The sequence below is a fragment of the Poromitra crassiceps genome (genome assembly GCF_964638095.1).
Source record: "Poromitra crassiceps genome assembly, chromosome: 1".
Classification (NCBI taxonomy): Eukaryota; Metazoa; Chordata; class Actinopteri; order Beryciformes; family Melamphaidae; genus Poromitra; species Poromitra crassiceps.
This window is the reverse complement of record NC_139623.1, coordinates 102,650,905-102,675,853: the sequence shown is the minus strand read 5'-3', so window position 1 is coordinate 102,675,853 and position 24,949 is coordinate 102,650,905. Positions and strand designations below refer to the sequence as shown.

Sequence of the window (24,949 nt, the reverse complement as noted above, 5' to 3'; positions counted from 1 at the left end):
TCTAAAATATCTTGATGTGACTGAGATGAAGAAACCTGCTTGGTGTGGTGAGAACAAGGTGTGATAGCTCCACCACAGAACCTCCATCACAGTGACCTTCAAATGCCCCGACAGATCTACCCAAACTCGATCAGCTCATTTAATTACTCCTGCCATCATTACACACCTTTTCTTCTGAAACCTTGAAAACCTGTTCTGTTTTGTATGTACACTACTAGTCAAAGGTTTGCACACACCACATTTTTCTTTAATTATGCAATATTATGCAGTGACCAATAAGTGTTAAACAAAATCAAAACAATCTTATATTTTAGATTTTTTAAAGTAACCGCCATGTTATTTGATGGAAAGGCAAAGGCTTTGGAAATAAATTCATACATAGGCATCAACTTCACTATTTATATCTCTAAGAAACACATAAAGTCATGTCCATGTTATGCCCATTATGCCATGTCATGCTTGCTTGTCAGGAAGGGGGCTAAATAACACACCAAGGTTAGGCAGGGAAAAACTATTTTCAAAGGGATCCCTAAAATATGCATATGAAACACAAATACACACCCTTGCGGATGCCAGTGTAGGTGCTGCTGAGGCCAATTCTCTTCTTGCGGTGACGGTAGAGCCACACACTGAAGACCATGAGGACCACCCAGCAGGTGGCGCCAATGCCAGCAATAAAGGCTGGCTGCTTCACTACATCTGAGATCTGAGACAGTGTGTCTCTGTCCTGATGGCCATCCATCATCTGGCCTGTAGAATCTAAGCAGTAAGAGCAGAAAGAGAGACGTGGGACATTATGGGTATGTGCCGGGATAACAAGAGCAGCAATATTAACATCATTCCAATTAAAGGAGTTCATTTCAAGATCCCAGTGTGGTGATGCAAAGGCCTCACGAAAACATTCACAGGGCAGGAAAGATGCAAAAGCATACATTCTTAAAAACCAACCTGAAGGGCCTTTGAACAAGAAAAACATGATCAGCATTTTAGCCACATTTTCGTGATCACTCACTGACGTCATCAGTGATGCGAAGTTGAGCAATTGTGCGCTGAGTGATGTAATGGTAAATGGTAAATGGCCTGCATTTATATAGCGCTTTTATCCAAAGCGCTTTACAGTCAGTAGGTACATTCACCCATTCACACACCAATGGCGGCAGGCTACCACGCAGGGTGCTGGCACACCAACGGGAGAAATTTGGGGTTCGGTGTCTTGCCCAAGGACACTTCGACATGCAGACTGGAGGAGCCGGGAATCGAACCACCGACCTCTTTTATCCAAAGCGATTAATGGACGACCCGCTCTACCTCCTGAGCTACAGCTGCCCCAAAAGGAAGATTAGACCAGAGAGACATTTTCCCCTTTGATGTAATCTGGTTATCAGGCCTCTCTAAAATATCTTGATGTCACTCGAGCACTCCATGATGTAATCAGTGATGGTCACTCGAGCAATTGTGATGTCATCAGTGAATGATGTCATGAGTGATGCGAAGTTGAGCAATTGTGCGCATGCCAATAGAGCAGGCGAGGCCATGCAGCAGCCGAGCTGTGGGTGAGCCCGTGTAGCGGGCGAGCTGCAGGGCAGGCGATGTCGCGCAGCGGCCAAGCTAGTAATGAAAAAGTTGCAGAGAAAGTTGATAGAAGTTTTTCACCCTCCTATTTGGAGGTGTAACGGCGTTGTGTAGGTGGTACTTGCAGCAACCCATGTTAAGGGCTTGTCCAGGGGTGGATTCGAACTGCCGACCCTCGGCTTGGGAGTCCAGCATGTTAACCGCAACACCAAGAGAGCTAGCTCCCTTGGCGGAGCTGGTTAACATGCCTTTATACCTGGGGAGTGAGTTTAACCAATCCACTCGCTACCACTCGGGACTCACGAGGAATCCGCGCTGATTCAACTCGGTTACACTCAACCCCTTAAACTCACTCCACACCCACTGGACATCCGGGTTCACGGCATCAATGTAACGGCGTTGTGTAGGTGGTACTTGCAGCAACCCATGTTAAGGGCTTGTCCAGGGGTGGATTCGAACTGCCGACCCTCGGCTTGGGAGTCCAGCATGTTAACCGCAACACCAAGAGAGCTAGCTCCCTTGGCGGAGCTGGTTAACATGCCTTTATACCTGGGGAGTGAGTTTAACCAATCCACTCGCTACCACTCGGGACTCACGAGGAATCCGCGCTGATTCAACTCGGTTACAGAGGTACTGTGACCGTTTTTGTGCACAGTTTTGTGACAGCGTGATTGATACTAATCTGGACAAAATCTTAAGGGAGAATACAGTACCAGCATTACAACTTTGTTTATTTTTCTTCAGTGGAATCTCACCTAGTTGGAAGAAAGTGACATCACTCTTGACCCCAGGTCCAGCACCATTGCTAGCAGCAACCTCTACGCTGTAGCGAATCCCTGGTGCCAGACTGGGGATGAGCACAGAGAAGGTGGAGCCATCTACTGATTGGTTTACATGGTAACGACTCTCATTACCCAGACACCAGATCTGTCAAGAGAGGGCAAGGAGGAGAAAAACAGCAGTGACGGTCAGAGGGACAAATCCAGCAACACTTGATAGGGATGCACAATATTGGATTTTTTGCTGATACCCGATATCAGCAAAAGATTGTCAATGCCGATACTGATATGCATGCATTTTTGTCTCCAGTTAATTTCAGAAAACATAAATTATTTTGTGTAGTAGTGGAATTAACACATTATTATGCCTACTCTTAGTGATGGCCCACTGGCAGATACAGACCGAAATACAATGCTCTTCAAAATGTACACATTCACTGGGCAAAATAAGACAACAGGTTCAACTTAGGTTATATAAAATGCCATATAAAAAAAAATTGCATTTTCTTTCAAACAAAACTGTCAAATTCATCCTACTTAAACAGGCTTGGATGATGCTCTGCCTGAGACATGCATTGAGCATCTGGGCAGCATCATTTTATCGGCCTGTCATATTGGCAGAAATGTTTGTTTCGGGCCAATGCCAATATTTCATTCTAAAGCCTTTATCGGCCAGTGTTTCCATATCGCTGTGCATCCCTAACACTTGATGCTACAGTACATTAACACACAATTGCATTTTAATCTGGAAACATGGAATGATGACTCAGGCACGAGTATAGGAGAATGCTTGATACAGTGCATTTCATTTTTCCAACCTTCTCTCTCACCTTGTACTCCTGAACCACTCCAGCCTCTCCCTCTCCTGAAGGTGGTTTCCAAGCAACAAGGATGGCAGTCCCATTGGCATCACTCTTTGTCACAGTAACACCCTGGGGGGCTCTACTGGGGGCTGAGACAGAGCAAACAGTCAGCCATATAGACATGCACACACAGTCCCATGATGCTGCATAATGTCCCAGGTATGCTCTGCATCATGTCTGGAAGCTTTGCACACTATGTGAAACAATAACTGGTAGTTGTATCACTCAAGCATGAAAGAAAATTAACTATTACACTGTGTGCATATCTGTGTTCCAGCAATATATACTGTAAGTACAGTGTGAGTCAGAGCTGCCACATATCTTGCCCGGGCCCGGGACAAAATTATCCCATGGCCCCAACCCTCCTCCAGCCAATTAAATTAGACAACTAGAGGGCGGTCCTGGGCATCCCTGGTCCCAGGGCTTGGGACAACTGACCCATGTTGTCCCCTCCTGTCTGCTGCCCTGGTCCCAGGGCTGAGGACAACTGGCCCATGTTGTCCCCTCCTGTCTGCTGCCCTGGTCCCAGGGCTGAGGACAACTGGCCCATGTTGTCCCCTCCTGTCTGCTGCCCTGGTCCCAGGGCTGAGGACAACTGGCCCATGTTGTCCCCTCCTGTCTGCTGCCCTGGTCCCAGGGCTCAGGACAACTGGCCCATGTTGTCCCCTCCTGTCTGCTGACCTGGTGGGAGTTACAGCATGTGACTTATTCAGAGCAAAATACAATGAAATATGTCACACACCCCCTAAAATATGTTTTCTTATAACTATACGTTATAGTGTTGATTTCAGATACTCGTGCTGTGAACATCAAAGCCTGCAAAAGGGAAAATATGTGTCGGTAATGTGGGAGCTTGGATATTTCTATCTTCTATTCAATTTCTATTTTCTTGCCATGTGCAGGAAGCCTCCAATGGTTAGAGGCCTTGTGGAAGACGTCTCCATCAGTGTCAAAATGATTCAATTCTCCTTAGCTACTGTATTCATAGATACATCCAACAACATAAAACTTGCTCTGACACTCACCTTCTTCCAATGTCCTGGCTACCTTCACCTCGCTGTCTGCTCCCTGGAACTCATCAAAGAAGGGGCGCACTTTGAACTCATAGGTGGACCCCCTCTTCAGCTGGGTGACCACCACCCCCTCCTCCCCCATGGTGCGAGCATCCAGGACGCTCCACTGACCCCCAGGATGGCCATACTCAGCAGATGCCCTGTACAGCACCTTGTAACCCTGGATGTATGGAGAGTGCTGCTCTACCTTTTGGAGAAACAGGGATATACAGTGTATGGATATATATATATATATATATATATATATATATATATATATATATATATATATATATATATATATATATATATATAACATGGACAGTGTATCATTTTTCTAGTATGAGCTACTGGGCTTGAATAATTAAAATGTCTAATTTCCATTCCTGCAATATGTGTAAAAACGACAGGTATGCAGTAATAACTGTGCGAGAGTTAAAACAACCAGAGGCGTCATGGCCATTGAAACTGAGGGCGCAATTGCAAAAGTCATGGTGGTCATTAGTAGTAGTAGTAGTAGTAGTAGTGCATCAATTGCCTTTTCAAACATGTGAAAATTAAGTGCTATTAGTTATTATAGGCATATAGTTTGCATAGCAAGTGAGTTGGCTACTTGTACCAGGCAGCTAAAGTTAGCATTGTAATGTTAGCCATCCCACAATCATGTTGTTTACATGTCATGTAGAGCTGTTATGGCAGTGAGCTGTTAGTTTTTACCACCACTATCACAGGTTATACTGTAGTTAGCAAAATGCTGCATTCCATTTGATGTCTCCAGGTCAAGATGCAGTTCTCTAAAATAATTAGCATTGTGGATATAGTCTTTTTATGTAAATAACATTTTGGGTGAAGCAAGATTTAACTATATTTCAAGAAAAGTGGCAGCAGTGTAGAAGCTAGTGTAGAAGTGAGTGACTAAGCTAATAACCATAACAGCACAAATAATCGACAGAAATCTCTAAATAAATATACACTATTTACCATAATGAGAAACGGAGCAAATATTGATTATTACAACTGAATAATGACATCACAACAGTCTGATCCTAATGTTAATTTAAAATGAGATATTCCTCTAAACCTGTCTTCAAACGACCAACATTTTAGAAAATCAGCCAAAATGTTGCCCCCTCAGAATTTTGGCTTGCATGATGCCCCTGAAAATAACATCCGATTGTGAGGTTATAGCCTGTCCTACAGTATATGGCTGAGAGTGAACATCCTCCAGGAGAGGTCTGTTAACACTGTGTTAATTCTCCTCCCCATGCCCTTGGGTGGTGATATTATAGATTAACATCTCCCCATGTCTCAGAGATCTCACAGCAAAGCAAACCACAATACGGTCATTACTGGTGAATATGAGGTCATTACTGGTTGCCAGTTTCCTCTGAGCATGTTTCTGGTTAAAATCCAGCCATGAAAGCACTAGGCAGTTCCCAGTTAAATATCAACCTTACAATTATGAGTCAGAATGCCTTAAAAGAACACTGCACAGCTTTTATATCTACAACACATTGAACCATGTTGAAGATACATTTACTCTCTGTGCTGGGGATTTATCAATCATGCTTACTGTATACGGAAGTTCACAGTAAATGTTCATTTATATTTAGGAAGCCTTTGAAATGAGTTCACACAACATAGTTTTCATCGAGACTATAAGCTATTTACATCTAAGCTCTGTGTTTCACTGTATCTCTGTCATGAATGAACGTGTACCCTCGCCTCCTGGCATAACATGGGGGAAGAGAGGTGGAAATGTCTGAGAATGTATAAGCATCCTCTATCATAGGCCCCAATCAAAACTGACTGTCAGTACAGATGGTCTCTATCCTCATCTTTCATTGTGTAAAGATATATTTAATTTGATGTGGGAAATGTGGGAAAATGTCTATACCTGTAAATGTGCAGATTTACCAGTGGGGGCAGTAAATGTGCACATTTCCCAAGGTGTAAATGTATACAGTAAGGCACTGTGAGGCTGACAGTGGCTGCATGTACTGTAGCACAAGACAACAACATTTGGATTTGCTTCTATTGACTGTATGAACTGACCTCTGTGAGGCACAGGACATTCATTCATGTAACATATGTTTGTGTGTGGCAAAGATAGATCCTGCCTTAGTGTTTAGTAAGCATGCATGTCCTTCCAGTTGATCCACATCACAGAGTGACGATGGATTCAATGTGAGGCCAATCCCCCCCCCCCCCCCCCTCCAAAGTGGTGTAGTCGGCTTGACACTGCTGTGTTGATATCTTATGTATTCAACATAGATGTAGCTTGGCCAAGAGTAATCTCCTTACCATCCACTGGACCCTGACAGCGGAGGAGGAGAGGATGGTTGGTGTGTGCAGGTGGATCACCACGTCTCCCAGCTCCCTCTGGATCTGATGGTGGTCCACTCCCTGGATAGTGGAAGTGGTGTCTTAACGGTACGGAAGGAAGAGAAGATGTTAAAACAGCCATGATGACTTATTCATTCCATACTGGCAAGGTGGAGGAAGTGAAATGAGTGTGTAGTTTTGAGGTAAATGAGTGTGTAGTTTTGAGGTAAATGAGTGTGTAGTTTTGAGGTAAATGAGTGTGTAGTTTTGAGGTAAAGCTAGTAAAACTGTATGACAACTGACCGTGTGTTCTGACAGCCTTAGAGATTGGACTGGGGTCACTCAGGCCATAGGCATTCACTGCTCTGAGCAGAAACAGGTAGACCGTTCCAGGCTTCAGGTCGTTCAGGACAAATGTGAGAGTTTTCACATGTTCAGCTAGAGTCACCCAGCTGCTGCCTGACGCACGACTGGAAAGGAGAAGTAACAACAACAACAACAACAACACACTGAACCACAAGAAGCTTCATCATGCTAGACAAATGCAATATAGTACTGTAGGTATACACTGTAAACAAACAAATGAAAACAGAGATGATGAACATTTGTGTTACCTGAATGCCTCGATAAGGTAGGACGTAGGTGTGGCCCCTGCGTTGGCGTTGGAGTTCCAGGACAGAGTGACAGAGGTGCGGCTGACGTCGCTCACCTCAGGTTTAGATGGTGCACTGGGAATCAGGTTAGGGTCTGTAGGATGACTGGCCTGGACAACTACTCCATACTCTGCCACACAGAGAGTGCATTATAAAGTCTTATTACTGCTTTATGATGACTTGTCACCGCAACACTATTCGACTTGTATTTATAACTTGCTTCATAGCTGGTATTTGTATCCTACCTTCCACCTGTAGGTATGCTGTCCAGGATGCCTCTCCATTGGGACTAGAAGCTACACAGGTGTAGGCACCTGTATCTCCCAGCTGAGGAGAGGAGGCACAATGGCATCAATTAGTGAGTTGGCTTGGCTCAGGGGTGTGGCTACTGGCTACTAATTGTAATGTTGTCCTCTTACCTTGGTGTAGTGAATCTCCAGGGATCCTGTGTCTGCTAGGGACACGCGAGAGTCCACTGGAGACACCATCACTCCGTCCTTCTTCCACTGGACTGTGGGAGTCGGGGTGCCTGCCGTTTGGCAGCCCAGGATCACTTTGCTGTCCACAGGCACCGTATGGTTGCTTGGGCCTTGCCTAATCACAGGAGGAGGATGGTCCGACATAGCTATTCCAATAAAAATGGAGAAAAGAAGAGAAAAAATATAAGATAAGACGTCAAAAGAGGAATATAAAATAAAAGGGTGGAGAGACGAAAGAAGCCAAAAGGAAAACAAGAGGCAGCCTGGCAAAATGAAAGACAGATAAGATGTGAAAGATATTGAGGATAAAATTGGTAAAGTGAGAGAACAATAGGTTTAGGCTGCAGAGCCAGTGAAAGAAATAGAAATCAACATTTCCCCTCCAGCAGAGAGCAACTCATCGTTCATTGGGTAGTAGGTACTGCAAGAGCTGGCTCCAATCACAACAGCAAAGCCCAACTAATAACAAATCCCATTTAGATAGCAGAGCTCTCTCACTCTTCCACTTGAAAATGCTGTGGATGGAGGGGTGTGGGGAGGGGAGGGGTGGGGTGTGGGGAGGGGTTGGTAAAAAAAAAACAGAAAAAAAGATAATGGAAACACCTTGAAAAGCGCCGGAGGTAATGCAGGCCAGTTATTTCCATACAAATACGCCACTCCAACCGGCAGGGAGGAGGAGTGAGGTGGGCTGGAGAGAATTTGGGGGAGGGGAGAATAGAGACAAACAGGTATAGACGCCAGAGGAAGAGAGTGGAGCGCTGAAGACCGATGGATAGATTCCATCAAACATGACCCCGTCTTATTTGATTTCCATTACCTGTAATAGAACATACACTAAGTGGGTACCTCTCATTTCCCTACTGAGGCGGCTGCAGAGAGAATTACCCATATGAGCGGAGGATTCTCCATTATAACTAATAGGGCTGCGCTGCACAAGTCAATGCACAGATGCAGCATACTGTCTGTCCCAGCCTCAAGCAATTATCTTCATGAAGTTAATATACAGTAGGTGCGGAGCACACCGTCACACGGACACATGTATTCACACTCACACAAACCACTCAATGATCTTCATGAAGTGAATATGTGCAGAGCACACCGTCACACGGACACATGTATTCACACTCACACAGACCACTCAATGATCTTCATGAAGTGAATATATGTGCAGAGCACACCGTCACACGGACACATGTACGGTATTCACACTCACACAAACCACTCAATTATCTTCATGAAGTGAATATATGTGCAGAGCAGAGCACACCGTCACACGGACACATGTATTCACACTCACACAGGCCACTCAATTGGAAGCCTGTAGACTTGACTGCTGGTGAGTAATTACCGCTGTCAGCCTCCAAGCTACATTGAGCATTTTAATTCATGTTTTTTTAACAAGTGATGCAATTACAGCATCAACACGGGTCACCGCCGACCAATCAGGATGGCAGTCCCTCAGGTAACTGTCTATATAAACTGATCCGTTGGACATCCGTTGATTGTGCACCTTAATGTGCTAATGTTTTCAGTGAAACAACATGGGAGTGTGTTAGCGGGCTTAAACTATGCGCCAAAAAATTACAGTTACAATTGCTTTATTTCCCGTACACTCTGTGTCCTGTAATGCGCTTTGCTGGACATGGTTGAGGTGAAAACGAATCCTTTCCTATGAGAGTATGTCTATGTTGTTTTTTTCTCTTAATAAATGTCACCGCTGATATATATTGTAATATCGGTAAGGACTCTTTTGGGACGGAAGAAAGAGGAGGCCAGATGCACTATGCGCTCAATCACCATGGAAACAGAGGGGTTTGAACCAAAAATGTGAACAGCTGAGGGTTCCTGAAATCATTCCATCGGCTATTAGTAACCAAGGCCAACGACCATACAAAACACTGAAGCATAAAGGAGGTGGCTCTTGCCAGTCTAGAGCCAAGGCCAGTCTGTCATACATCTGCTCAACAAAGCAGGAACTACAGCAGCAAACCAAAAGCTTGTTTGGTCAAAACACAAAACACTGAAGCCTGAAAAGTGAAGAAGAAAGGTCAAAAGGTCACCCCCATCTACCCTCCATGGCTCCTTCCCTTTACTCACAGTCTGTGACCTCCAGCAGAGCTTTGGTAATAACACTGCCGGCAATGTTGAGGGCCTGGCAGCTGTAGTAGCCAGCATCAGAGCGCTGGACATCGCCAATGGTCAAACTGCCCATCTGGGACACAGACAGCCGGCTGAAGGGCTGAGGGGGCTGGTAAGAGAACAAGAGACTCTGTAGGAAAGAGAGAAAAGAAGATTCATGCAAAGAACATATTTACATGACATTATCCCAGTCATTACATGACCTGAATGTATTTGCCCTGCGAGTGCGTAGTGATTTGTGATGACAGACTGAGAGCATGATTGTCTCACCTCGCTGCCCTCTCTCTGCCAGAAGATAGCAGGCTGAGGGTTGCCAGTCGCCTCACACTGGAAGGTGACCATCCTGCCTGCTGCCACCACTTGGTTCCTGGGGCGCATGGCAAACGCAGGGGGCACTGCAGGCAGAGGGAGGGCCTAATGAACCTGGTCAGCCTGGACTGATACCCAACACTTTTCCCCAAGCCCCATTACAGCACCTCAATAAGCCCACTGACTAAAGACTAACCACATAAATGATGTGAAACAATCAATATTGACCTTTTCTCAATATAATAAGTATATATAAATATCTATTGACTTAGCCACATATGACATGAATTACATACGGTATTGGTAGATAGAATTAGAGTGCAGATAGGACAATGACAGGGGCTGATTTCCTGCTGTTGTCTGATGGTGGATGAGGGATGGATGACAACTTACCAGTGTTGACTACAAGGGAAAAGACACAAAACAGAGCAGTGCAATGAGTCATGAAGGCACACACTGGCATATGCAATTGCAATGATGCATTCAATATTGTGATGTGCTTGAATGAGTGAGCACAATAGAATTACCATGAAAGACAACAAAATATTAGGTACACAGCAAAAACATGAATAGGGACTGCAAGCAAAAATGTATCTTCTTTATGATTGCAAGAGATATAGTTCAGTCTTGCTTAATAATGATTGATATTAATAATTTACAGGGGAAGCCTGGTGTTTATTCAGTACATCTCCCACCCATTTGTTCTACACACAAATATTGACAGATACAAACACATTTCCATGGAAAACATATCACTCATTAGGGATTCTCTTTGTGTAAACTGAAAGAAAGAAAGAGAAAGAAAAAGAAAGAAAGAAAGAAAGAAAGAAAGAAAGAAAGAAAGAAAGAAAGAAAGAAAGAAAGAAAGAAAGAAAGAAAGAAAGAAGGAAGGAAAAGCTGTGTTGCTGGATGTGGCTGGGTCCTGCTCTGCCTGTCCTCTCTAACTGACAGCCATGTTTTGGGATAAAGACGTGTAATAAATGTGTGATGGTGGACATCAAAGCGCCACAGGCCATCGGCTGCCATGGCATGTAGTGGAGGAAGCAGAAGAACTCTTCCTGGCTCCTGACTGAGTCAGCTGTCAGCGGGCCAGAGCCTTTCTGTGTGCTAGCTACAGGGCTTTCTGTGTGCTAGCTACAGGGCTTTCTGTGTGCTAGCTACAGGGCTTTCTGTGTGCTAGCTACAGGGCTGTCTGTGTGCTAGCTACAGGGCTTTCTGTGTGCTAGCTACAGGGCTCCCAGCATACATCACACAGCCTTATGCTTTCTGTGTGCTAGCTACAGGGCTTTCTGTGTGCTAGCTACAGGGCTTTCTGTGTGCTAGCTGCATGGCTTTCTGTGTGCTAGCTACAGGGCTTTCTGTGTGCTAGCTGCAGGGCTTTCTGTGTGTTAGCTACAGGGCTTTCTGTGTGCTAGCTGCAGGGCTTTCTGTGTGCTAGCTACAGGGCTCCCAGCATACATCACACAGCCTTATGCTTTCTGTGTGCTAGCTACAGGGCTTTCTGTGTGCTAGCTACAGGGCTCCCAGCATACATCACACAGCCTTATGCTTTCTGTGTGCTAGCTACAGGGCTTTCTGTGTGCTAGCTACAGGGCTCCCAGCACTACATCACACAGCCTTATGCTATTATTTACATTGACCTAATATCTCTGCAGGGTGCACGTTATCTTGCTATGAGACACTTCATACCTATGATTTTCACATTCAATTTGGCAAACTCACAGACAAATATATGTTTTGCATGGATGGCCACAATGAGAACCCCCTAACCCTGTGTTATTTTTTTTAGATTTTTTTTAGATTTTAATTACTAATAGGTGAAGTTTGTAAAGAAAGGCAGATAGTATATATCTTAAAATTTATTTTTAGGACAAAACATTTCCTTGGACCCCCACAACGTGCATAGCCAAAACTGCTTCTATATAAGGTACTTGCAGCATTGTAGCACTTAGTGTGCATGTGTGCGTGTGTGCGTGTGTGTGTGTGTGTGTGTGTGTGTGTGTGTGTGTGTGTGTGTGTGTGTGTGTGTGTGTTGAAAGAGAGGTCCTGGGACAAGGCATGGTCTGTTTAAAGCCCTATGAGACCCAGCAGACTTGTTGAGTATGAGGTGTGAAAAGTCTTGTATGGAAGTCTTGGCTTGAGTTACATGGCCAGCCAGCCTTCAGGCCTGTTTTGGACGGAGTTACAATCCCCTAGTGAGGACATAAACCCGTGGGGGGTGAATACATAAGCTGAGACACATTTTGAGACAGGAACGACATCTTGATGGCAGTAAACAAGATGAACAGTGAAATGCATGGCTAGCCAAGTGTTGTTGTTGTTGATTTCTAATTAAAATGATGTGGAGAGACTCCACTATAAGAGCAGGATATGAGGAGTTACTGTTCACTGTGTTCTCATTCAGGAAAATTCTCACCAAAAATGTTATGCACATGATTTAGTGGAATGCAGAAACGTTGTGTTTAAGCACCCCTTCCTACTAACACATCATGTACATAAAAATGTAATCTTACAAGTACTCGCAAGTAAATTTCTGACAGAATACAGATCATTTTTATGAGTGCAAGAGGACCTTGAAGAGGCATTTAATTTGGTAATAGTCCAATTTCTCTTGGAGCCTGTGCAAAGCTTACTATGGAGTAAGTGACGGCTTTAGCTCATACCCTGCTACATGTTTCAAATAGCAAAGACACCACCAGAAGATTCAACTGTTTCATATTTCTTAAACCAAGTTTAATAAAAACGTTTCTGTGTTTTTAGACTATTCTGTCATGACAGAATGAAAAGTAAAATCTTTAAAAACTATAATCCTCTCTTCTTTTGCCTCCTCCCTCTATTGCCGTATGATGGAGATCTGAGCACGTATCTGCTGAGATCAAAATGTTTGTCAGACAGTTGCTTTCATGTCTCGTTTCCTCCCATGGTGTCGAGCCAGAAAGAGAGTAAACCATTTCACTTTTCATCTATTTATTTTTTTATTTAGACATTTCTCTCTTTCCTCCGGTGGCAATTTCCACTCATCTGCTATCTCTTCCTGCCCTCCTCAGTTTTCCGCCAAAATTAGCCACGGTCCCCCCTGTTCTCTCAGGTTCTTTGGAGTGAGAGGAAGGCCATGTAATTGGAACCATGTCATTTCTCAGCATGCAACAGCTCTGCCTTATCTTTAATTAAGCCCTAAGATCCTCACTGCCTGTGTGACCCACAGTGTCACTGGTGTGTGTGTGTGTGTGTGTGTGTGTGTGTGTGTGTGTGTGTGTGTGTGTGTGTGTGTGTGTGTGTGTTCACGCGTACATGTACTGTATGTGATGAGAAGTGTCTCGCCGCTCATTTCCTGCATCTGGTTTATGAAGTAAAGGGTGTCATTGTGGCAGGACAACTTTGACCAAATGAATCCACTTTCTGTGGTTGCGTAAACATTTAAATGGCTCTCCTCAGCTTATACACGAATGTGGAGAGCACTGCAAACAAGCCGCTGCAATGCCCTGCACCACTCGTTATATAGAACTAGCTGACAAAATGGATATGACCTCAAGTTGGGAGGAGAGATAGAAGAACCGGGGGGAGGGGGAGATAACTCAGTCTACTGCCTTGAGAGCAGCAGCAGCTGAAGGCACAAGCATGAAAATTAGCTCTTGATACATATTAAAAGGGGAGAAATCACTGCATGATGATTTGTGACATCAAGAGATGGGATTACTGTAGGTATCAAGTTAGGTTATAGGACCAGTAGGAAATAGGAATAAGAAATCAGAGGCACAGACAAAGGCTATGTATGAACATTAAAGCGACTTCCACTTAGTTTTAACACAGTTCCAACAACATTCGGCACTTGATCACCATGAAAAACTACAATATATACAAATCAGCCAGATCGGATGCAGCTGGGACAAGTTTGTAGTGTGTGTTTTCTTTTTCTTTTACTTCCTATTCTCATTTGAATTGGCCCTGAAAATAGCCATAAGAAGTTTGTGAAGAAATTCAACAGATCCTGCTGTTAAGACAATAAAGCAGACCGAGGTCAGTTCTTGTTTCACATTTTTATTCTTGGTTTATACTAAAAATGGTATTTAGAAATAAAAGTGCAGCAAATGGTATATTAAATGTTATATTAGTATACTATATTAAATGCTATCCCTCCACTTTGTTCTCTTCTATCAACAAAAATGCTGTTTGGTGAAATTATGTTCTAAAACAGTGGAGCCACAGGTGAAAATCACCGTTGCGGGAGCTCTTGTTGAAGTGCCAAATAGCCCCCATGTTGAAACTAAGTGGAATATCGCTTTAGGAGGAGGTGGGGTCAGGTTTAGAGGACATTGGATGTAAGGATGTACTGACCATGTACGGTGAGTGTGGCAGATGCTTCAGACTTCCCAACCATGTTCTCCGCCACACATGTGTAGGAGCCCTCATCTGAAGGGGTGACTCGCCCGACAATCAGTGTATGGTCTTCTAACATTTCAAATCTGTAGGCAGGACACACATACAGTACATCTCATGAGGAAATGGAAGGAAAAGTGGACACCTTGCTTGCATGGTAAATTCTGCTCTGTGCGTGTATGTCGCGGGCCTTTGCGCCTTACCTCCCCTTAGGCAGGTCGGAGTCGTCCTTCCTCCAGCGGACAGTGGGGACGGGGTCTCCTTGAACCATGCAGTGGAACTCCACACTCTCGTCTGCCAGCACCACCACACTGCTGGGCCGCTTCACAAAGCTGGGCCGCTCTGATGGAGTGGCAACCACAGCAACCATCATTACAATCAACACCGTTGTCACGCTCCTGAGCGCCATCTATATCCTCAGGCAAAACCCCCCTCGCTTTACATTTTTTATGTTGCCCATGGATATTTTGTACCGTTGAATGTTATCCTATTATTTTTATTTTTGCATTTCTTCATACCACCACAGTAAAATTCGTTGACATATTTTCACAACAACCCTCTTGTATTACAAAAAGACCTTTGGAAATGTTATTTTTTAGCCCTGTGTATATCATTAGGTCCTCTAATCATTCTTATTGAACTGGGTGGTGTATCACATCTTAACTCTGAGTGCAAGAACACATTTCTATCAATCTCTTTCAGTACAGTAGTATTCTAGCCTTGAATGGGTATGGTCAAATGGTTAAATGACCATCTGATCATGTGATAAGAAGTCTGTTCTGATGGGAGGTGCTTGTACTAGGCGTGTTGGATGGAGAGTAGAGGTTGGGGGCAGGGGAACCAGAGAGGATGAGGACATCTTGCTCTACAGTGTTTTGCTGGTTGGTAGCCGGCAGGGGCGGACTGGGATCATAATTCAGGCCGGGCATTAGATACCAAGCAGGCCAGGCCGATATGTATGGTGCCGGCGTCCGAAGGGCGGCGGCGAAATATTTGGGCTGTTTGAAGCCCAATTTGGGCCATTTGAAGCCAGATTTGGGCCGTTTGAAGCCCAATTTGGGTCATTTGAAGCCAGATTTGGGCCGTTTGAAGCCAGATTTGGGCCGTTTGAAGCCCAATTTGGGCCGAGTCCAATTTTACAATGAGATGCACCCACTTTAACCCTGAATAAAGTAATAAAACCACTAGTAAACCAGTAGGCGGCGCCTGGCCTGCTGTTCAGTGAGTGGCCTGACTGCGGGCACCAAAAAAAAAAAAAAAAAAGAATTCAGGCCAGGCCACCGGCCATTTGCCCGACGTGCCCGATTATGCAGTCCGCGCCTGGTAGTCGGGGTTGTGGCTGGGCTAGGCAGTTAGGGAAAGGGTTGTGGCTGGGCTAGGAAGTTAGGGAAAGGGTTGTGGCTGGGCTAGGAAGTTAGGGAAAGGGTTGTGGCTGGGCTAGGCAGTTAGGGAAATGTCTGCACAGCTGGCGGATTGGAAGCCAGTGTTGCATAATCAGGCTACTTAATGGATTACTACACCACAGTGATAAAGACCTCACATGGCAGACTGGCAAGCTAAACTGCAATGAATTGAGACGATAGACTTATATAAGCAAAGAACTGAAACGTCCTGCAATGCAATCATGAGACGGTAATCAAAAGCAACGGTTTACCCAGCACAGTGAGTTCGGCAATCTCACTCTCCCTCTCTCCCACCATGTTAGTCCCAACGCAGATGTATTTGCCGGCATCACTCTTCCTGGTGTTGGTGATCATCAGCTTGCCACTGCGGATCTAAAAGATGACACAGAGGTTGTCAGAGTGAGTCAAGCCTGTAACCACATACTGTACATTGTGCCCAGAAAGCAAATCATAGTCAGCCTCTACAGTATAGCTCTGCTGTGGTTGGGAATCAGCATAAACTCCATACAGTACAACGTCACCAGTGCTGCAGTATTTACGTAACCAAAAATGTTATCATGGAGCTGGCCCTGCAGCTCGCATTCACAGCTTGGCCGCAGCGCGGCAGCTCGGCTGCTGTGTGGCCAATGGGACCACCACCACTGATGATGTCAGATTTATGACATCACTGATGATGTCAGAGTGGGATTTATGACATCACTGATGATGTCACAGTGGGATTTATGACATCACGGAATATGTCACAGTGGGATTTATGACATCACAGTGGGACAATCATAGTGGGACAGAGAAACGAACAAACAGAGAAACAAACAAACAGACAGAGCCCCAGCTCCCATTTATATACTGGTATTGAATTACTTTACAAATTACTGCATAATGAATGAATTAGTTACTAGGGAAAGTAATTGTTTATGTAACTTGGTTACTTTTCAAAATCTGCTTCGATTCTCTTATTAATGCACACATTATTTGAGTGTTGCTGTGGCACAGTGTGAGAAAAGACATATTCACATTGTATCTAGCATTGTACCTGTATGGCATACTTCAACATTCACTTATTGGGGAGGCTTAAAGCCTACTCAAGCTCATTAGCGTCTGGCGCTCTGGCTGCAGCTGCAGCATGTGGAGGATTTTTGCTAGTCTTCCCCAGAGTAGGTCTGAGGATCAGAAACAGGATAATCCTCTGAACGTGTCTGCTTTTCTCATGTCCTAAAGTAACTAGTAACTACTAGCCCATTTACATTTCAGTCATTGTAATTGAGTTATTAAAGGAGCATTTCAGTATCTTTCAACCTGGACCCTATTTTCTATTTTATGTATAACTAAGTAATGTGAACAGAAATCTTTGAAATTGATGCAGTATTGACCAAGATCGCTTCAGTTGGCAGACGCTCTTCCCACATGCCCCTACTGCACTAAAACACTTGTTTTGACCACTGACAGAATCAGATTATTCCAAACAGATAGCTTCCATACTGCTCACCTGGTAATCCAAGTCTCCACAAGCTCTGAAATGCCAAGTTGTAAATGAAATGTCATTTACCCCCTGTTTTTAGTGTAAATCTGCACTGTATAGCCAGGGGCTGGAATTAATCATGTGGGGGTGCTGCACCACCTGGCTACAGTGCCGATTTCAGTTAAAAACAGGGGGTGTGTCTTTTCAATTTCAAATATATATATATTTTAACCATTATTTATACAGGGGGAGTCTCACTGAGAGCAATGCTCTCTTTTTCAGGAGCGCCCTGTTCACATTCACACAGACATTCATACCTGGAAGCTGACCAGTACAACCACAGTCTGATCTGCTGGCCACTGATCAGCTCCACTGGAGCAGTTGGGGTTAAGGGCCTTGCTCAAGGGCACCTCAGTGGTGGTAATGAGGGAGCGGCAAGAGCTGCCTTTTCACTTTCCCCACCCAGATTTATCCTGCCAGTCCTGGGGATTGAACCAACGACCTTCCAGTCACAAGCTCGCTTCTCTAACCTTTAGGCCACCACTGCCCTGTTCACATTACTTAGTTATACATTAAACATTTCAAATAAAAAATAAAATAGGGTCCAGGTTGAAAAATACCCAAATTCTCCTTTAAATTTGAAAAAGTAATTAGTCAGATTACTAGTTACTGCAAAAAGTAGTGGAATTACAGTAACTAGTTACAGCACTGCTGTTACATTTGTCCATAAACTTGCTTCCAGTCATTTTTAATTAAACAATGAAAATTTAAAACTTGCTCTGTGAAATGTGGTTGTGTACTTTTATGCATGCTGCCAACCATGTATAAGCACACATACTGTAGGATAGAACAGTTGAAACTCAATCACATGTTTAACATTGTAAATGGTACTGCTCCACACTATGGGCTCACAGATAGGCATGGTTCATACACAGCATGGACACGACACCAGGGCCAGTGTGCGCTCATGTATAGTGCCACGGGTGAACGGTGTAGCTCGGAGCTCCTTTCTTTACACAGGGACGTTACTGTGGAATGTTGTGCTTTGTGAGTGCTGTTGTGTATAAGCACATCTCCAGCCATGTTGTGCTTTGTGAGTGCTGTTGTGTATAAGCACATCTCCAGCCATGTTGTGCTTTGTGAGTGCTGTTGTGTATAAGCACATCTCCAGCCATGTCCTGCTTTGTGAGTGCTGTTGTGTATAAGCACATCTCCAGCCATGTTGTGCTTTGTGAGTGCTGTTGTGTATAAGCACATCTCCAGCCATGTTGTGCTTTGTGAGTGCTGTTGTGTATAAGCACATCTCCAGCCATGTTGTGCTTTGTGAGTGCTGTTGTGTATAAGCACATCTCCAGCCATGTTGTGCTTTGTGAGTGCTGTTGTGTATAAGCACATCTCCAGCCATGGTCTGCTTTGTGAGTGCTGTTGTGTATAAGCACATCTCCAGCCATGTTGTGCTTTGTGAGTGCTGTTGTGTATAAACACATCTCCAGCCATGTTCTGCTTTGTGAGTGCTGTTGTGTATAAGCACATCTCCAGCCATGTTCTGCTTTGTGAGTGCTGTTGTGTATAAGCACATCTCCAGCCATGTTCTGCTTTGTGAGTGCTGTTGTGTATAAACACATCTCCAGCCATGTTCTGCTTTGTGAGTGCTGTTGTGTATGCTGGTGTGCATCCATGTGCATCTCTGTACAGTACGCATCTTTGTCTATGGAGATCAAGTCCTCACTGCCTTTCAGCACAGCGCAGAAGGTCATCCATTATGAAATTACATAATTCATATCTGCTGCTGCATTAGCACAGAACCCTGGGAACAAAGACACTAGGATCCTTTGAAGAGACCTCCCTCTGATGTTCTGTCATATATCCACACCCTCAGCCTGCTTTTGCTTTTCTCAAACTTTTCACCTTCACCACACTCGCATCTATACACACTCAACACACACATAAAGTACACACTCACATCTACACACACTCAACACACACACAGTACACACTCACATCTACACACACTCAACACACACATACAGTACACACTCACATCTACACACACTCAACACACACATACAGTACACACTCACATCTACACACACTCAACACCACACATACAGTAGGCTATATAGTGCCGTTAGGGTTTATATAATTCACCAATCGCCTGGATTGGCCTATGAATAAATCCTGTAGTAGCCTAGGCCATTGGTTCCCAAACTGTGGTCCGCGTCGCGGGGCTCCGCCTGGTGGTCCGCCAGAGAATTGCAAAAAACTAAAAAACTTAAAACTGTTTCTACATACACATTAACCCTGAGCAGTTGCCAGATTTGGCCGATTTTCTGAAATATCGTGATATTTGGGAAACATCACAATTTTGAACATTTACTTTCAGAGGCTGCAGCAGGCTCAGTTTTAAAGCCAGAGTGAAGTTTCTGGTATCATATGAAACTAGAAGACCTAAGGAATCGATTTGTACCAACCATGTCATGCTAGTTTGTCAGGAAGGTAGCTAAATAACACTCCAAATTTAGGCTACATTTTGGCGAGGTAAAAAACATTTTCAAAGGTGTCCTCTTTTTCACAGTTGGCAGGTGTTTGTGTGTGTGTCCATTTTGAACCAGCTTAGCTTTATATTATTGAGCCTTTCTGCTGCTATTGCATGGTTAAATCAGAAAATTGGGTTGGGGGGGGTATACGCAGTGGAAGTGGTCCCTGGAAAATTTGGTTTGGTACGTAGTGGTACTTGGATGGAAAACTTTGGGAACCCCTGGCCTAGGCTAACCATTTTCTTAGAGAGTTGTGGAAACTGCCATGGAAGGAATGGAGCCGTAAACACGTTGATCAGCCCGTTTTCACGCACTTTTACGCACAACATCAATGCTGTCTGATACCTGGCACCGTGTCCTTTTGGATATGGGCTGCTGCGCTGCGCTCTGGCGGCTGCACCGTTCGTCTTCCAGCCATGCCCAGCCATAATCTCCATACCGCATACTGGAGCACGGCTTTATCAGACCATCTCCACCCCTCTGTGCACGGACATCGACTACAACCAGACCATCATGCCCAACCTGGGGCACATGAACTGAGGACACACGGCTGGGCTGATTGTCGTTTTCACCGCTGGTGAAGTTTGGACGGTGCTCGATCGCCGTCTCGTAGGCTACTGCATTAACGGTCATGGCACAATCAATCCCCTCAAGCAAGTCAGAAGTGTAGTAGAAAAGAAAAGAAACATCGTGGGCTTTGTGTTTATTAATTAGGCTATGTGCAATAAGCTTTCAGTGTGTGTTCCACCGGCGCACAGCGCACAAAGGCGCATGGCCAAAACACGCCGAAATAAAATCAGAATTCCACTAATTAATTAATTCCACTCTGTAAAGGATATCAAATTTCAAATTACTGGCTGTAGCATTGTTGTCGGAGAGTATTTAATCTTAAAATATGCCTGCAATATCTCGTTATTTGGTGCTATATAAATATAAAATTGATTGATTGTTGGTTGATTGATTCACTTTGATGTCTCCGAAATGCATATACATTGTGATAATTTAATGACTTAGCCTACACTGCTTACAGTAGCCTAATATATTACATGTTATTTTAAAACATAGGCTATATCATTTAAGAACGTAAACTGTCAGCATATTTCTAAATATAGTCCTATTCCAATATGTTCTGCATGCAAAATACAGCAAAAAAATGTCCCGGTTTCCCGTCATTCATTTCCCGAGAAACGGGAAATGGGTTGGATGGCATTTCCTGGGAATCCCGTTTCCCGGGATTAAACCCTAATACAGTACACACTCACATATACACACACACACACTCAACACCACACATACAGTACACTACACTCATATCTACACACACTCAACACCACACATACAGTACACACAATAAAGTAGAAGAGAAAATGTGTTCTATGCCATTTTCATTCTTCTTGCATCCTCTTCAGCATGCCTGTGAATGTCTTCATGCTACTTGAGTTGGATTTTGTGTTTTACAGCTGACACCACAGCAGCAGTGAGTTGGGCAACAGGGTGGTTCTATAACAGATCTGTGCAGATCTAAAGTCATCAAACCAAACACAATCTCAGCAATCAGGCCATAGCCTATGCCCACCTACTTGAAACCTCCTCCCAGGCATCATTTTCAATCAAAATCTTGGCCCATACAATTATGATTCAATTTAAGATTACTTTTTTACCAATTCACTAAAGGTTATTGGAATGTATCTGTATCCCTGCAAGATACGCACACACACCGTGCCCTGCATGTATCTATTTCTAAACAGAACTCAGAGGGCAACAATGTTGTGTCCCTGAAGCGGTTTGGGACTCTGCTTCATGCAAGGCGGCAGGCACCTGTGTTGGTGGGCACGCACGCACGCTCGCACACACACGAGTCTTCTTCTCACAGATGGAAGACATTATTATATCACTCAACGCAGGGATGAAACCAGAACCTTTCAGTTTTTAGTCAGCCGCTGTACCTCTAGGGCAGGGGTCAGCAACCTATGGCACGGGTGCCAACTCTGGCACACGAAGGGTTAACCATTGGCACGACAGCGCACGGTAGTAACAAGTGCACAATTGAGATTTTTTTGTAGAAATGTTGAAGTGTCCAGTCAAATTACCTACTTCACAGCCATTTGCAATTGCGCGGCATGTTATTTAGGATATTTACGGTAGTGACCCACTCTCTGCCTCTGATTGGTTACCTCCCATGGCAGCAGAAAGCAGATGAACCAATGTTTCATCTGCTTTCTGCATTACATGCATTACATGCTTTTACATGCATTACCTGCTTTCTGCATTAAAATATACAAATGTATTTGAAATACGTATTTTAAATATATTTATTTAAAATACTACTACAACATATACACGAATAGGCAGAGTGTTAAATAGGCATTAAAAATAATTTACAGCCCAAGCGGTGTGCCTAGTAAGAGTAATCTAATGGAGTAAAAAGTTGTGCTAGGAGAAGCAGCTATAATACTTTAATGCAGCGGTTTTCAAAGTGTGGGGTGCGCGAGACAACTTCAGGGGAGGCACGGCAACAATACTAGTAATAATGGCAATAATAATGGGGGGGGGGGGTGCAGCTGTCTGTCTATATGTTCTCTGAGGGGAGGCTCACTCTCCCACACTTTGAAAACCCCTGCTATAATGTAATGAGTGTAGTCCAGCTGCTGCTACCATAAAGTGACATATGATTGGGGGGGTGCGTGCGTCAGTTGGGGGATTCGGCTGTGCTCGGGGGGCATTGGGGGTCGAGTCCTTAGTAGAGGGGGCTTTCAGGCCTTGTTTATTACATTACATTACATTACGTCATTTGGCAGACGCTTTTATCCAAAGCGACTTACAATAGCACATTTTTGTCAGCAATAGAGAAATCAACTATGCAACACAGTCTATGACAGCTACAACTTCTGAAGGAATAGTGGTAAAGTTTAGTTAGTAGTTGTTGTTTTTTAATAGAGAGAGAGAGAGAGAGAGAGAGAAAGATGTTAGTTCAAGAAGGGCCCAGATGGAGCCTGAAAAGGTGTGTCTTTAGTCTTTGTGATTCGAATCCCACATAGGTTACGCCAAACCCCACATAGGTTACGCTAAAACCACCACCGCAAAGCGTCCTACCTGTACTTGGCCAGTCGGCAGGAAAGTATCGCGGGACTTCACGAGACTTGGTGACCGAGATCACGTTTGAGGTAATTTGATCCCTGTGCGACTCCAGGAAACAGCCTTTGGCGAAATATCACTCTGGTGGTTCTTGAGGGATCAGATTATGACGATATTTGGCGAAAACGGGAATAAAAATAGCTATTTAGATGCAGGAAAGACAGGCTCACACTTGGCCCCAAATCAGCTCCATTTTACAACTGACTTGGACGCTATTGATCTCAAAACAACGCTAGGATGGCCAGAAACGCCGCGGAGATCGATGGGTGAGTGGCCAAATCATAATTAATGCCAGGAGATGGGTCCAGGTTAAAAAAAAACGAAATTCTCCTTTAAATAGGCAGTGGATTTACATGAATTTACAGTCAGAGTTAGATAAGAGTTTACATTGAATGTACATGAAATTTACAGGCTAAGTTAAATAGGCATTAATGTGCAGGGAATTTACATCAATTTACCAGTCAGTTACCCCCACACACAGAGTTTGTGTGTGTGTGTGTGTGTGTGTGTGGGGGGGGGGGGGTTGTTTGTGAGGCCCTTGGCGGAAGGGGTTTTCGGGCCTTGTTGGTGAGGCTGATGGCGATTGGGAAGAAGCTGGTCTTGTGGCGGGTGGTTCTGGGGGAGTGTCTTAAAGAGTTTGTGGCCAGGGTGGGAGGGGTCAGCCATGATTTTGCGAGACCGCTTCAGTGTCCTGGCTGCGTGCAGGTCTTGGAGGGATGGCAGGTTGCATCCGATTATCCTTTCAGCGCAGCGGATGATGCGCTGAAGTCTGTTGATGTCTTAGTCTTAGTCGCCTATTGTAGACCCCCCAAAGGACCCACGGCCGTAAACACAACAATATAGCCATGTGCTAGGTCACAAGGCTACAATTTTCGTTCATATATGGTCAATGATGTCACCCTCAAAAAGGAGTCTCCGCTGAAGACGTGTTTGAAGAGAAGATGGGTTCATATTTTCCCATACAATGAGGTAATCAAGTAAACTAAACTTAAAGCTATAGCATTAGCCGAGTAAGCTACATGAGGGCAAGTGGTGGACTGGATATAATACAGCATGGAAGTTTATTTGGAGTCTTGGACTGCAGCGATCGCACCAACGGCAGCAGAAACCGTAAGTTCGCTCCTTTTATAGCGTTTTATAGCGTTTATAGCGTCGGGTGCATGGCGGGCGCGGATCTATAAATAGTATGAAATAATTTCCGCGGATTTATGGCGGGCGGACGGTTCATGCATACACGCGGATTAGGACGGCATAAAAGCTCATCCGCGCATCTCTAGTCTACGATCTCTAATCACTGTCCTTTAATGAAACAATGGTAAATATTGTGGTGTTATATCGATGCCAGCAAAGTATTTCAAGGACAGTGAGAATGATGTTGCTCTGACCAATGACTGATTTCATGTTGCACTCTGCAACCTCTGCTGTAAATACGTTGCTGTAAATACTTTGCTGTAAATAATGCACCACTAGTAACTTTAGCAGCTGATTAAAGAGCAGACCATTTCTTTTTTTAATTCATGGACTTTAGCTACATTTCCTCTGCTAAGCAGTCCAAATCATGTGGTTTGTCTATCTTCCATTTCGGACACTAAAACCTCAACTTTAGTTTCCACATCTTGTCTTTCCACTTCACATAGCCTTGGCTCCACTAAAGCCATAGACATTGTGAAGTTGTTGCTTACAGTGTTTAAGGAGTATGCTTTTTGAGTTTGGTCAGGAATGTGTGTAATGTACAACTTATGAATACAAATTTGGTAAGTGTATGTGAGAAGAAATATTCTCAAGAATTGGCTTACATTTTTTTCTACACATCATCAATGAAAAACGAGGCCCTGGGACTCAAGGCAAACACTCAAAAGGATGGCAG

The 24,949-nt window shown here is 44.2% G+C and overlaps 1 protein-coding gene across 1 annotated transcript in view; it reads right to left on the bottom strand.

The window, feature by feature from the left end:
- Nucleotides 1–24,949, bottom strand: part of LOC310779482 (roundabout homolog 1-like) — a 129,084-nt gene that overhangs the window by 9,749 nt on the left and 94,386 nt on the right. The window contains exons 3-16 of the mRNA XM_083640014.1: nucleotides 16,203–16,323; nucleotides 14,752–14,890; nucleotides 14,507–14,634; nucleotides 10,133–10,257; nucleotides 9,821–9,992; nucleotides 7,664–7,869; nucleotides 7,490–7,571; nucleotides 7,206–7,374; nucleotides 6,895–7,061; nucleotides 6,571–6,692; nucleotides 4,240–4,474; nucleotides 3,182–3,303; nucleotides 2,328–2,499; nucleotides 562–759 (exon numbers count right to left, since the gene is read on the bottom strand). Of these exons, the coding sequence (XP_083496140.1) occupies nucleotides 562–759; nucleotides 2,328–2,499; nucleotides 3,182–3,303; nucleotides 4,240–4,474; nucleotides 6,571–6,692; nucleotides 6,895–7,061; nucleotides 7,206–7,374; nucleotides 7,490–7,571; nucleotides 7,664–7,869; nucleotides 9,821–9,992; nucleotides 10,133–10,257; nucleotides 14,507–14,634; nucleotides 14,752–14,890; nucleotides 16,203–16,323 (2,158 nt within the window). The remainder of the gene's footprint in view (nucleotides 1–561; nucleotides 760–2,327; nucleotides 2,500–3,181; nucleotides 3,304–4,239; nucleotides 4,475–6,570; nucleotides 6,693–6,894; nucleotides 7,062–7,205; nucleotides 7,375–7,489; nucleotides 7,572–7,663; nucleotides 7,870–9,820; nucleotides 9,993–10,132; nucleotides 10,258–14,506; nucleotides 14,635–14,751; nucleotides 14,891–16,202; nucleotides 16,324–24,949) is intronic.